We start from the raw sequence: 14,587 nt of genomic DNA, 5'->3' as shown, positions 1-14,587 counted from the left end.
CAAAAAAAAAAAAAAAACCACAAAAGCAGATGAAGAATTAAGTGTTTTACTTCTGTTTTAGGCTGCATGTTCGTCAACAAACCCTTTAATTAAATACACAGTAGATTAGACCCATCATGACAATGATTTGAGTTTAGCAGAGGTTCTCAACAGAGTAGCAATCTTGCAAGGAACGCTGATAAGATTTAAACAATACACCGAGCTGAAATCATTCTATTCCAACTGCTGACTCTTGAACTTTTTGATGCGTCCTGGTACAGTAAGGGCCAAGGTGTTTACATGGCAAAGAGAATGAGGAATGCAACCATCAGACAGAAGAGACCCATAGCTTCAGACAGGGCGAAGCCCAAGATGGCATAAGAGAACAGCTGCTGCTTCAGTGATGGGTTCCTGTTAAGAAGGGAGCAAAGCAGTTAAATTATAGTAAAATGATACAATTGTTTTAAAAAATTTTACAGTTTAAGAATTGATTTGTTATACAAACCTTCAGAAATAAATAAGTTAAATGTTTCCATGACTTCTGTCTTAGAGTGTAAAAATATAGAATATAATTTTCCTTTAAAGGTAAATCCTACATACTAAAGCGTCTGTCCCTTTGGCCTTTATTTCAAAATAAGCATCCTGCGAAACTGAGCAGAAGCTTAAGACGATTAAACCAACACCCAAATATAAAACGTTCTTTGGCCAGGTTGTTTTTTTTATAGAGGGCCAACAACTAAACAGGGATTTAAAAAGTACAACAATTCAATTTAACTTCAAGAAAAGTCTAATCATACCTCGCATATCCAATAATGAGACTGCCGAAGACTGTTCCAATACCAGCTCCAGATCCGGCCACTCCAACAGTGGCAGCTCCTGCTCCAATGAACTTTGCAGCTGTGTCAATATCACGGCTCACAGCGCTGGTCTGGAATCCCCGCACTGCAACCTGCTGCTGAGAGGCTGCAGGACTTGGTGCAAGGAGTGAAGCAGTCTGTAAACCACAAAAAAAAAAAAAAAAAAACAGACCCTTTAATTTTTTATAATCCTTTAAATGCAATTTCAATGCAATTGTATTTTTGTTTTCAATAATATTTATACCGAAAATATAAATACAAATTATCACCAACTCAAACTGAAGAGTTTAAGGATGCTGTTGTTCAGTCCATCATTTAAACTTTATGTCACTCCATACAAAACAAAAAATACATAAACCCCTCCTAGACAAGCTTTGTTAAATAAATAAAAATAAAGTGTAGCAAGCATGGAGAGTGAGGAGCGGATTGCCTGTAGTAAGGTCATGTAGAAATTTATTACAACCACTTGACACTGCTGGTAGGCCAGAGCCTCATCTGTTTAACCCATTTGCTTCAAGACACCAACTTGGTGATGCTTGAAGTCGGTGCTGTAGTGCAGCCAGAGAACAGAAAGATGTATGTCTGAGTGAGTTGTACTTAGATATGAACAGGGGACTAGGATGTGAACCAATATCTATCGTTTAAAACTAGTGTAAAAATTCAACTGCAATAGCCATCACTTAACTACTCAGGGAAGCAAAGACAGAGTTTAGAGACAAATATTGCAAAGCTAAAAGTTGCACATGGAAATATAAATATACATAATTTGTAACATAAAAGCAATCACCAACTGGCTGGGTATATATATTAAAAAAAGTCTATTAAAATTTCAAACAGTTTGGTCATTTTTACCTCCTAAGATCCTGTTAGAATAAAACAAAGATACATTTTTCGTATAGACAAATAATTTTTCGAAGTGAAATTACTTTATACTGAAAGATAACTACAATGCCTCTACTTTGAATGAATTAAGACTTTGTCCCTAGCATTAATTTAAGCTGGATTATTAAGTGAAAATATAAATGGGGTTACACTGTAATCTTGAGCTTTTAGTAAAATAAAATACAGACATTTCGCAAGCCTCTGCTTTTTAAACCAGAGAAAAAAATTGGTTTCAGTTTGTCATGCCAGACAACAGTCCATTGTTGCTGCTTTAGCAAGGTTCAGTTAACCTCATGTAGAGGGGGCATTTGTTTCAGCAGAAGTACGTTGTGTTTCACACACAAGCAAGCTAAAATTCAACTCAAATGTTACAGATTGTTCCTAAATTAAATCATCTAATCCCTCCATCACATCTCCTAGCGCACCAAGCTGATCAGTTGTCCAAGTCAAAACTTTTCACAGGTACAAAATAGTTTATCATCAATACTTATAAAGCTAACTGTTCACTATTTGCATGGAAAAACAAAAGACCAAATGAGCTCTAATGCCTTCTTGCTTCCCAAATGTGCCTCAAGACTGTCCTCACCTCTGATTTCCTGCTGTCTGAGAGCACTGCCGCTGAGAGGGGTCTATACATTGCCCTGGATCCAGCACGGACCTAAGAAGTGGGGAAAAGCATGGCGAGAGAAAAAAAGCAACAAAGTTTAAGAATTGCTTAAAGAACAAAATGATTACAGCTAGCTAATTGAACAACAGAAGAGGATTATATTAATTCAACTATTATTTAAGAATTAACATTTTCATCTAGTCTAAATAAATCAGTGGAAACTGATAAGTACTTTAATATTGTATTTGCTGTGTAAAAATCATACATTGAACTCCATGGGGATTAGCAACAAGCACCAAAAGTTATCTTGGTTTAATGTCCTTAAAACTTCTTAACTTTAATTAGGCCTTTTGATTAACGCCACACTTATTTAGATTGAATGTATATTTATGTCAGCCTCATAAGCACTGTTCTCCATGTGGCCTGAATAGACCGGTGGTGGTTTGTCCGGACTGAAACCGTTTCGTCCTTGCAGGTGTGAGCGTAGCAGACTTTAGCAGAGGGTCAAAGACAGTATGTTAGCAGCGCTAGCTAGCTAGCTAGCCATTGACCGTTCTGTCCTTTTAGACAACAAACGACTATGCTGCTCAACGTTCCCCGGTGAAAATGCGTTTTTAAACGCTTGTAGCTTTGATAAGTCGCCATTCATTTGTGTGAACTCACCAGAGAGGGCGTGGAGACGAACTTAGCACAGGCATACATTATGATGGGTCGACTGGGTCGGATCCGGTGGAGCAGCTAGCGGATATCTAACGTCTGAAAAAGAGATGAAACAAAACGCTTTAAAGCTCAATAAGTAGGATAGATTCCCTCTGGTATATGAGAAGACAAATTATTACGTTTCAGCTGACATGAAAAAAAAGGTCAAGCTAGGCTGTTAAAAAACGCACAATGTTGCGGAAAGATGTAATTTAGACATCAAGAAGAAGAAGCAGTGCCACAAATGATCGAGCCACAAAACATCGAAAAATTAACTTATAAATGTATTTGAAATTAAATTCCTCTAAGAGGAGGTTAGCACTCACCGGTCTGTTGTAGAGGTCGAACAAACCAGAGGTAGACGCATGCGCAGTTTTTGATTTGTCTTATGAGTCTTTGGTAGACAATGAGCAGGAAGAGCTCATGTCTGCCCCCAACTGGTAGGATGTTGAATAACGTTTCTGTTAAAATGCACTTTGTATATCGAGGGTTTGGAGCCAGAGGGGCGTAAGTGGCATTTGACCAACTTTACAGGAGAGCGAAAACAAAATTATGACCAAACTTTAATCAACTGTATTTATTAACCTTCAACGTCAACATTGCACCCACATACATACTTGTATTAAGTAGTAGTTCAGTAAACAGATTATGATATATTAAAGCAAATAACATATTGTAAAACATTACAAAATCATAAAAAATAGGTAAAAAACAGCAGATACGCCCTTTTGACACCAAGCATATACAGAATTTGTAAAGAAAATAAGGCGTATCTGCTGATTTACATACAAAATATTGGCTTCAAACACTTGACATTCATAAGAAAAAAAGTCTTATTTTATTATTTTTGCTATTATTATCATTTATTAATATTTCATTTATTTAGCCTGGGCGTGGCCAAAATGAGATAGACCTGTTTCAATTCTGAGTCATGACAGAAAAAATATGTATTTCATTTAAAACAGTTATTCAGTTAACCAGTTAGTTCACCTTAAAACATTTAAACATGTAAAACTTTGACATTTAATTTTTGACATTTAACATTTAAGTTCTTTAACTCTAACATTTAATTTAATGCGTCATGTTTACACATTCCCCTAGTCAACTACACATCTGTAGTATCAGTGCCTACTACTTTCAGGGAGTTGTAAAACTCTGCATAGTAATTAGGAATACTCCTATTGGTGCAAAGGCTGAGGAGATCCTTTTTTTTCCAGGCATTTATGCCTGGGGGGCTTTCATACAGTGAGCTTGGTGATTGTATGGTGCTTGTGGCTCTGGTTGGTAGGCGTACCATCATCTTTTTGAAAGTTGGGGCAGTGACATCATACTTGAAGTAGATTGTCTTCGGGTCTTCTTTCGTGTAGCGGAACCACTTTATCTTCTGCCAATGGACAGCTTGTCCCTCCTCATCTTTTGATCTGTTCTTCACCGTGAGGTTGGAGAGGGATTTGAAATCAAGGAAATCCTTATGCAGAAGCTCATTCACACGGTATGGGTTTCCCTGCCTTGCCATCCTCACCAGTGTGTAATACCCATCAGGGGAGTAGATGCACACTTTGCGCCTTGCAGTTTCTACTGCGGCATGCACACTGTCGCATTCCATTTGGCTGTGCCCCGACTCCATGAACTTGTGGTCAATTGTTGAGAGAGGCAGCGAGCTCACAGCATGCAAGCACATAGTGCTGAAGGCTGCATTTCTGTTCTGTCCCCCACAAGTGTCTGAGTACAGAACAACATGTTTCACTTGAGGACTAAGTCCTTTAAGGTACATGTGAACACATGTGCTGATCTCAGAAGATCCACGGCCACCTCCCCCCTCATGCCACATGTAGCAGTCAACATCCTTACAGCCCATGTCATACACGGTGAGGTTGTATGTACTCAACTTTCATGAGTAAAACAGGCTACTCACATTACTCCATGGAGTTGTCAAGACTTGCTCAATGTCAAAGGTGACAGCCTTGCATGATTCATCTTCTTTTGCTCTGTTTTTATCAGTTTCTTTCTGCCTTGGTCTTTCTTAATTGGTGGGCATTGTATTCCTCACTGTGCTTTGTTTTTTCGTGGTCTTCTAGACGTTTATACCACTTGCAGTATTTGCATGCGTCTTTTTTAGGAGTATGGAAGGCCATGTTAAACTCCTTGTCAAACACTGACCTATACATACTAAGCTTTTCTGGTTGGATGTTCCACTCTCCACATTTCTCTTTATACAAGTCATACATTTTCATGAGATTTAGAGAACCTTCCAGATACAGCTTGCTTGTGTCTTTTCTGGAGTAGTGAGATTCAAGTGTGGGAAATGAGCGGATGTGTTCTCTGATCTTTTCTTTGCTGCTTTCTGGGATTTTGTTATGCGGTGCATGGCGTCCTTTCTTGCTTGGAGGGGTCATTCCCAAATCACTGTGTGTGAGGGCGCCTGCTGATCGTGCAAACTTCTCTGAAATATCAAGGGTCTTCAAAGAGTTCAAGAGTTAAGTAGTAAAAGTGCAAATAAATATTGTATGACAGAATATTAGGCTACTTCTATTCAAAGTTGACTAGATTAAACAAAGGCAAGGTGTTAGCCATGCTAGGCTAGGTTAGGCTAACAAGGCTAGACCAAATAGTGCACATTCATGAGGGTAGTTTTTGTATCTTACCTCCATCACTGAAATGAAGAGCAATCTCTGAAGCTTCATCTTCAACTTCATCACTTTCCCTTATTATACTGACCAAAATCTTTTCTGCCTCAGTCAGTTCTTGCATGTCTGCAGTTCTGTCACCCATTTTAGCACTGGGCACCACTTGTGTTACGCCCTTTTGACTCTGAAATGCACTGCAGGGTCTGGTATTACTCAGAGCCACAAGGGCGTATATGTACATACGCCCTTCTGGCTCCAAACAGTACTCCACCTTTTTGGTAAGGTCTTTGTTGTTTTATTGTTTTATTCAATACAGATTCATTTCTGATTTGTATCTTTGGCACCACTAGATGGAGCTAATCAAGACCTTTCATTTGATATATAGAACTCATTTTTGACCAAAATGCCACTTACGCCCCTCTGGCTCCAAACCCTCGATATGAAGTGTGTCTTTATTTTCAAGGTTGCTTCAATAAAAAATATGTTTTCAAATAAAAACAATTCACTTTAATGGAAAAAAAAAAAACGTTTCAATCAAATAAAGAAAAGTATTTGAATAAAAAATTATAGTTGAGACTCAAAAAATACATTTGAACACTGCTTTTTAAATTTTAATGTGAAATATCAAACGATTAAAAATGAGCTTAGAAAAATGTTTACAGATAGTTTACTTAAACAAAATAATTTCTCTTGTTGATTAATTGATTACTTTGACTATATTTACTGATTTATTACAACTGCTTAATATTAAATCTTGGAATGCAATGTCAAGTACGTGCTGTTGTATAAAAAATGCCTAAAGAAGCATTTAACCCTGCTACACCTAGTTTAAATGAGAAAAATCCAATAAAATTGGTTACTTATGTTTTTTATCAACCCTTTTTCATCCTGTTCTTGTGTATGGAATTTTTCTGCACAGTGTGTTTATGGAAGAATAAAAAATATAAATGGGTTGTAGAGTTAGGTATGAGGTGCCCCCAGGGACATAAATCAGAATTAACTTGCATATACACATATTAAATTACACTCTTCCATATAATATACTGAAAACCTCACACAAACACTAGTAAAAAGCTCTCACATAAACTAGTGAAAACATTTACCTCTTACATAATCTACTCAAAAGATCTCATACAAAGTAGTGAGAACTGTTCATATAAACTGGTGAAAAGCTTTACCTTTCATACACACTACTAGAAAGCTTTCATATACACTATTAAAAAGCTCTCATATACACTACTAGAACACTCTCATATATACTACTAGAACGCTCTCATATACTCTATTAGAAAGCTCTCATATACACTATTAGAAAGCTCTCATATACACTACTAGAACGCTCTCATATATACTACTAGAACGCTCTCATATACACTATTAAAAAGCTCTCATATACACTACTAAAACGCTCTCATATACACTACTAGAACGCTCTCATATACACTATTAGAAAGCTCTCATATACACTATTAGAAAGCTCTCATATACACTACTAGAAAGCTCTCATATACACTATTAGAACGCTCTCATATACACTATTAGAACGCTCTCATATACACTATTAGAACGCTCTCATATACACTATTAGAATGCTCTCATATACACTATTAGAACGCTCTCATATACACTATTAGAAAGCTCTCATATACACTACTAGAATGCTCTCATATACACTATTAGAACGCTCTCATATACACTGTTAGAAAGCTCTCATATACACTACTAGAAAGCTCTCATATACACTATTAGAACGCTCTCATATACACTATTAGAAAGCTCTCATATACACTACTAGAAAGCTCTCATATACACTACTAGAACGCTCTCATATATACTACTAGAACGCTCTCATATACACTATTAAAAAGCTCTCATATACACTACTAAAACGCTCTCATATACACTACTAGAACGCTCTCATATACACTATTAGAAAGCTCTCATATACACTACTAGAAAGCTCTCATATACACTATTAGAACGCTCTCATATACACTATTAGAACGCTCTCATATACACTATTAGAACGCTCTCATATACACTATTAGAATGCTCTCATATACACTATTAGAACGCTCTCATATACACTACTAGAACACTCTCATATATACTACTAGAACGCTCTCATATACTCTATTAGAAAGCTCTCATATACACTATTAGAAAGCTCTCATATACACTACTAGAACGCTCTCATATATACTACTAGAACGCTCTCATATACACTATTAAAAAGCTCTCATATACACTACTAAAACGCTCTCATATACACTACTAGAACGCTCTCATATACACTATTAGAAAGCTCTCATATACACTATTAGAAAGCTCTCATATACACTACTAGAAAGCTCTCATATACACTATTAGAACGCTCTCATATACACTATTAGAACGCTCTCATATACACTACTAGAAAGCTCTCATATACACTATTAGAACGCTCTCATATACACTATTAGAACGCTCTCATATACACTATTAGAACGCTCTCATATACACTATTAGAATGCTCTCATATACACTATTAGAACGCTCTCATATACACTATTAGAAAGCTCTCATATACACTACTAGAATGCTCTCATATACACTATTAGAACGCTCTCATATACACTGTTAGAAAGCTCTCATATACACTACTAGAAAGCTCTCATATACACTATTAGAACGCTCTCATATACACTATTAGAAAGCTCTCATATACACTACTAGAAAGCTCTCATATACACTACTAGAACGCTCTCATATATACTACTAGAACGCTCTCATATACACTATTAAAAAGCTCTCATATACACTACTAAAACGCTCTCATATACACTACTAGAACGCTCTCATATACACTATTAGAAAGCTCTCATATACACTACTAGAAAGCTCTCATATACACTATTAGAACGCTCTCATATACACTATTAGAACGCTCTCATATACACTATTAGAACGCTCTCATATACACTATTAGAATGCTCTCATATACACTATTAGAACGCTCTCATATACACTACTAGAACACTCTCATATATACTACTAGAACGCTCTCATATACTCTATTAGAAAGCTCTCATATACACTATTAGAAAGCTCTCATATACACTACTAGAACGCTCTCATATATACTACTAGAACGCTCTCATATACACTATTAAAAAGCTCTCATATACACTACTAAAACGCTCTCATATACACTACTAGAACGCTCTCATATACACTATTAGAAAGCTCTCATATACACTATTAGAAAGCTCTCATATACACTACTAGAAAGCTCTCATATACACTATTAGAACGCTCTCATATACACTATTAGAACGCTCTCATATACACTATTAGAACGCTCTCATATACACTATTAGAATGCTCTCATATACACTATTAGAACGCTCTCATATACACTATTAGAAAGCTCTCATATACACTACTAGAATGCTCTCATATACACTATTAGAACACTCTCATATACACTGTTAGAAAGCTCTCATATACACTACTAGAAAGCTCTCATATACACTATTAGAACGCTCTCATATACACTATTAGAAAGCTCTCATATACACTATTAGAACGCTCTCATACATGCTACTAGAAAGCTCTCATACATGCTACTAGAAAGCTCTCATATACACTATTAGAACGCTCTCATACACGCTGCTAGAAAGCTCTCATACACACTACTGAAAAGCTATTAGCGGATTTCAGTTGAAACGGAAGGTGTTTCAGTGAAACAGGAAGGACCGTCATTACACCGGAAGTTGTTTTAAACGGAGGTCATTCTGGCTAGCTCCGTACATTTTGTGCTATCTCCGGCCGAAATTGTATCAAATAAAATTATTGATTCATGCTCAGCTATCCGCTAAACAACTCACAGAAGCATGGGCATTACTCGACTTTATTTTCTATGTTTATGCTTCAACAGAGATCCTTTTCCGGTGTTGTGCGAAATTCTGTTCCCATGTGAAAATCTGTTCCACCTGTGTCGGGAGCGCGCCGCGCATTGCAGCCACATAAGCGGATCTGATCATTTCCCAGGCCTTTCGGATCATTTCTTGGTTAAATAAAAAGTCGTAAAATTATACAAGGTTGAGACATTTAATTTAATCAGCCGCTGTTGTTTACAAAATTGTAAAATAAAAAAAATAAATGCGGTTTTCTTATGCTGTTTTGTGTTGTTATTTTAAACGCCAAGAGAATCAGTCTCTTTCCAAGTTTTTTCACTTCAGCCTGACAGAAATAAAAGTCAAGTCACCAAATACCAAATTTGTATTTATAATTTTTTATTACTGATATAAGATGATGGGAAGTGCCTGATAGCAGTTCCATAATATGGAAACAAATTAATTTAGCTGCAAATCTTAAACTGTGTTTATTCCTCTCTTCATCAACAACAAACCATCTGGATTCGGTGATATTTGAGCAATGTTTGCCTAAATTAAAGGAGGGGGACCATATATTTTAGCTTTCTAATAGTGTGTATGAAAGCTTTCCAGTAGTGTGTTTGAGAGCTTTCTAGTAGCGTGTATGAGAGCGTTCTAATAGTGTATATGAGAGCATTCTAGTAGTGTATATGAGAGCTTTCTAATAGTGTATATGAGAGCGTTCTAATAGTGTATATGAGAGCGTTCTAATAGTGTATATGAGAGCATTCTAATAGTGTATATGAGAGCGTTCTAATAGTGTATATGAGAGCGTTCTAATAGTGTATATGAGAGCATTCTAATAGTGTATATGAGAGCGTTCTAATAGTGTATATGAGAGCATTCTAGTAGTGTATATGAGAGCTTTCTAATAGTGTATATGAGAGCGTTCTAATAGTGTATATGAGAGCGTTCTAATAGTGTATATGAGAGCGTTCTAATAGTGTATATGAGAGCGTTCTAATAGTGTATATGAGAGGTTTCTAGTAGTGTATATGAGAGCTTTCTAATAGCGTATATGAGAGCTTTCTAATAGTGTATATGAGAGCGTTCTAGTAGTGTATATGAGAGCGTTTTAGTAGTGTATATGAGAGCTTTTTAATAGTGTATATGAAAGCTTTCTAGTAGTGTGTATGAAAGGTAAAGCTTTCCACCAGTTTATATGAACAGTTCTCACTACTTTGTATGAGAGCTTTTGAGTAGATTATATAAGAGATAAATGTTTTCACTAGTTTATGTGAGAGCTTTTACTAGTGTTTGTGTGAGGTTTTCAGTATATTATATGGAAGAGTGTAATTTAATATGTGTATATGCAAGTTAATTCTGATTTATGTCCCTGGGGGCACCTCATAGTTAGGATCCTGGCTTTTAGAATATACTTTGAAAATGTTCAGAAGATAACTAAGAGCAATGAAAAATTAATCACACATGCAAAACTTAATGCCTACAACAGAATAATTATATTAAACAGCTTTAAATTCTGGTTTTATTCATAAAACAAGACATTGTTGTGCTGAGCAACATTTCTGATTTTTGTTCTTTTGTTTTGTTTCTTTCAGGTCCAGGAGAGGAGAAACGCAGGGAAATAATTTATATTGCAAAAATTCTATCATAAATCACAATTCAAAAACATCTTTCTGCACTTTCTTTTATGATAACTTCATATTTTTGAAAGTGAGTTTTTAACACTGTTATACAGACAGAAATACCTTAGTTGTGCAGCTTTAAGTAGCTTTATTAAAATAACAATATAATTTGTTTGTTATTCAAAGATTCTGGGAAGAATTTAGAGGAAATGTTTTTATCATATAACATATTGCTATCATGGTTTTCCATGCAGTTGTTAAATACTCCATTGTTTTCATGTTTAGAGATTTTAACAATTATGTCCACTTTGATGAAGTGGAGATGTTTATTGTTAACAAGTAATAATAATAATAACTGTATTTGTTTGGCTGTGACACCATCCTGGAGAGAAATATCAGCTGTGCTGCTGCCACCAGCACTTCTGTTTATAGATGTTGGTGCTTGGCCTGTTTTTCAGTGTTGTCCTGTTTCTCTGACTGTGACTAACTGTATGTGCTCTCTTCATCCTCTGACATGGGAGCTAGCTCAGAGCTTGTCTGCCTGGCTGTGTTTTTCCTGGACAGGGGTACCTGTAGAGCTGGTTAACAGTTACCTTTTTAATGCATCTTTTTGCATTTCTGCATCTGTCTCCTTGAACCCCAGTCAGCCTCGGCAGATGGCCGCTCCGACAGAGCCTGGTCCTGCTGGAGGTTTCTTCCTGTTAAAAGGGAGTTTTTCCTCCCAACTGTTGTTACAAGCATGCTTGGTGTGAGGGATTGCTGAAAAGTCAATGAGTCAGTGCAATCAGCTGTTTCTAATAAAACAAAACACAGACACAAAAATAAGTAATAAATAAACTATTTATTTATTTATTTAATCAGGACAGAGCACATTAATGAACAATCTTATACTTCTGAACAGATTGTAAATGAGCCAGATTATAGCATAGTTGCTAATTTACATCTGTGGTCCTGAGGCAGGAAGACAAAACAACACAAGATCACATGATACAATATCAGTCAAAACACCTAGACACACGTTCAGACAATGACATTACAACAAAAAAAAAATAGTGAGTACATGACTGGGAACTTTTAAGAAACTGTTTAAGGTGCTTTTTAAATGTGCAATAAGTGGGACCTTCCCTGATGTTTGCCGGGAGGCTGTTCCAGAAGTGACCCCTCTGACTGATAGAACGGTTTGTTCAAAGGTTGTTCTTCTGTGAGGGATCTCTAGGTCTCCGCTGGAAGAGGCTCTGGAGCATATACATCCGCTAGGTCTAATGTAGGCAGAAAGTGAAGGTGGGGCTAATCCATTCAGACCTTTGTAAATTAAACAACTATTTTTAAAATGCATAAAATTTTCAAAATTGAATGACAGGGGCTTTTGATCGAAGATTTTTAAAGATTTTTTTGAACAATATTTCTATTGGTTTTAAAGTTATATCTCCAGTGAGTGAGTAGGTTGTGATGCAGTAGTCTATGTGTGAAAATATCATCGAGTGTAGGAACATTTTAGCAGAACTGATTGTCATCGATGATCTGATTTGCTTAAAGTTACGTATATTAAATTTAATTGTGTTTGCAGTGATTTTGATGTGTTTTTTAAATGCAAGTGTTCAGTCCAGTGTGACCCCGAGGTACTTGAACTCTTCTACACGCTCAAGTTCCACTCCCCCCAGGAACACATTGGACCGCTCAAGTTTTATGGTTTTTTTTGTGAACATCTAGAAACAGTTTTCTTTTTGTTCAGTAACAGACATGATTGAAGGAACCTGGGCTGTATATTGTCCAGGGCTGATGTGAGGACAGATGATGCTTCCTGTGTGCTTTTAGCAGATGTTAAAATAACAGCATCATCAGCATATATTTGGAATTGGACATTTTGGCAAACTTCTGGAAGGTCATTTATATATAGGGAGAACAATACTGGTCCCGCAATAGAACCTTGTGGGACCCCTGCTGGACATTCAAGGTAGGACGACATAGTGCTATCAACAATAACAGATTGTTTTCTGTCGGATAAGTAAGATTTAAACCAAGCAATGGCATCATCTGCGAAGTGAGTCAGTTTGGACAGAAGTGCTTGATGGTCTACAGTATCAAACACCTTCTTGAAATCCAAAAAGACTGTACCAACACAGGTGGTTTGCATGTGTCAAGGCCATATGCATCTTTGGCCTTTGAGGGCTTCAGGGAGTTAATAATGTTGGCCACTTCTAGCTCAGAAGTTTGCTCTAATTTGAAAATTGGCTGTACAGGATCTATGCATTTGCGAGCTATCCCAGAATGACAAAACATTTTGGTTATTTCATTGACAGAGTTAATGAAGAGATTATTAAATTCATTTGCTAATTCTTTTGGATTATTTAGCAGCTCATTATTGACTTTTATTTCCAATTTTTCAATGTCTATTTTATTTTGTTTTCCAGTCAGTTTATTAATATTTTGCCATATGACTTTGCCATTTCCATTTGCACTTTTAATGATGTCCAGAAAAAAAATTGCCTTGGCTTTACAAAGGGCGTGAGTTGTTTTGTTTCTCATGGAGGTAAATCTTTGCCTGTAAATGGTGAGACCAGATTTTAAAAACACTTTGAGTGAAATGTCTCTGTCTTTCATAAGTTTTTTACATTCATTACTCAGCCAGGGTAGATGGTTTCCCTTTTTTTACTGTTTCTTTTTTTTGAGTTAAAAATCTGGGAGTTTGCTTCAATATTATTATTAGAACATAATGTAAAACAGTTTATTTCATTTAACAGAATGTCAGGGTTTTGATGTACATGTTTTGGGAATAAAATTATAATGATTATGCATTGTAGATGAAGTGAATCGTTTTTTACTTAATTTTTGGGAAAAAATTACAACATTGTGATCAAAAGCCCTGTGATGAGGTTGTATGTTTTAATGATCCTCTCAGTATGGTTTGTAAATAGCAAATCTATTAGAGTTTTGTAGTGGTTTGTTATTCTGGTAGGATTTTTAATTATGGTGTTAAATTAACATTGTCTTTTATTTGTTTAAGTGTTGTTCGTTCCTTCTTAACCATCCAATTAATGTTAAAATCACCCATTGAAATAATTTCTCCAGTTTTGTCACAATGTTTGAGGAGAAGTTTAAGTTGTTCATAAAAACAATTTTTTGCAGTGGGCTATCTATATATATGAGAGTGATATGTCAACACCTACACATTCTAAAGAAATATAACTTGTGCACTTTAGGGTATTTCGGACATATATTAAACTAAACTAACAGTTGAGCTGTTAAATGGAAGCATTGGTAGCGAGACATGACAAAATAGGTCTTAAGATTTAGAGTGGGTAAGACTTAAAAAAAACATAAATAACAAGATGAAATAAAATGAATTTCTTTTATACATTATCTTTTTATTAAGGTTGCTTTTGTATACAATTTTAATGATGAGTTTGTATAGGACAACATTGAATAATTTTGC

General features: G+C 35.9%; 1 protein-coding gene across 1 annotated transcript; it reads right to left on the bottom strand.

The window, feature by feature from the left end:
- Positions 1-32: 32 nt before the first annotated feature.
- On the bottom strand, positions 33-3,456 carry LOC119782703 (ATP synthase F(0) complex subunit C3, mitochondrial-like). The gene is made up of 5 exons (XM_038283788.1): positions 3,351-3,456; positions 2,989-3,081; positions 2,305-2,376; positions 777-973; positions 33-390 (listed from the first exon to the last, which is right to left on the bottom strand). Exons 2-5 carry the CDS (start codon positions 3,025-3,027, stop codon positions 276-278), a joined length of 423 nt encoding a protein of 140 aa, XP_038139716.1. The 5' UTR covers positions 3,028-3,081; positions 3,351-3,456; the 3' UTR covers positions 33-275.
- Between the last annotated feature and the right edge of the window lie 11,131 nt (positions 3,457-14,587).

The sequence above is a fragment of the Cyprinodon tularosa genome, unplaced genomic scaffold (genome assembly GCF_016077235.1).
Source record: "Cyprinodon tularosa strain WSP-4 unplaced genomic scaffold, ASM1607723v1 ctg197, whole genome shotgun sequence".
Lineage (NCBI taxonomy): Eukaryota > Metazoa > Chordata > Actinopteri > Cyprinodontiformes > Cyprinodontidae > Cyprinodon > Cyprinodon tularosa.
Note: the sequence above shows the minus strand (reverse complement) of the source record. Positions and strands in the feature narration are given on the sequence as shown.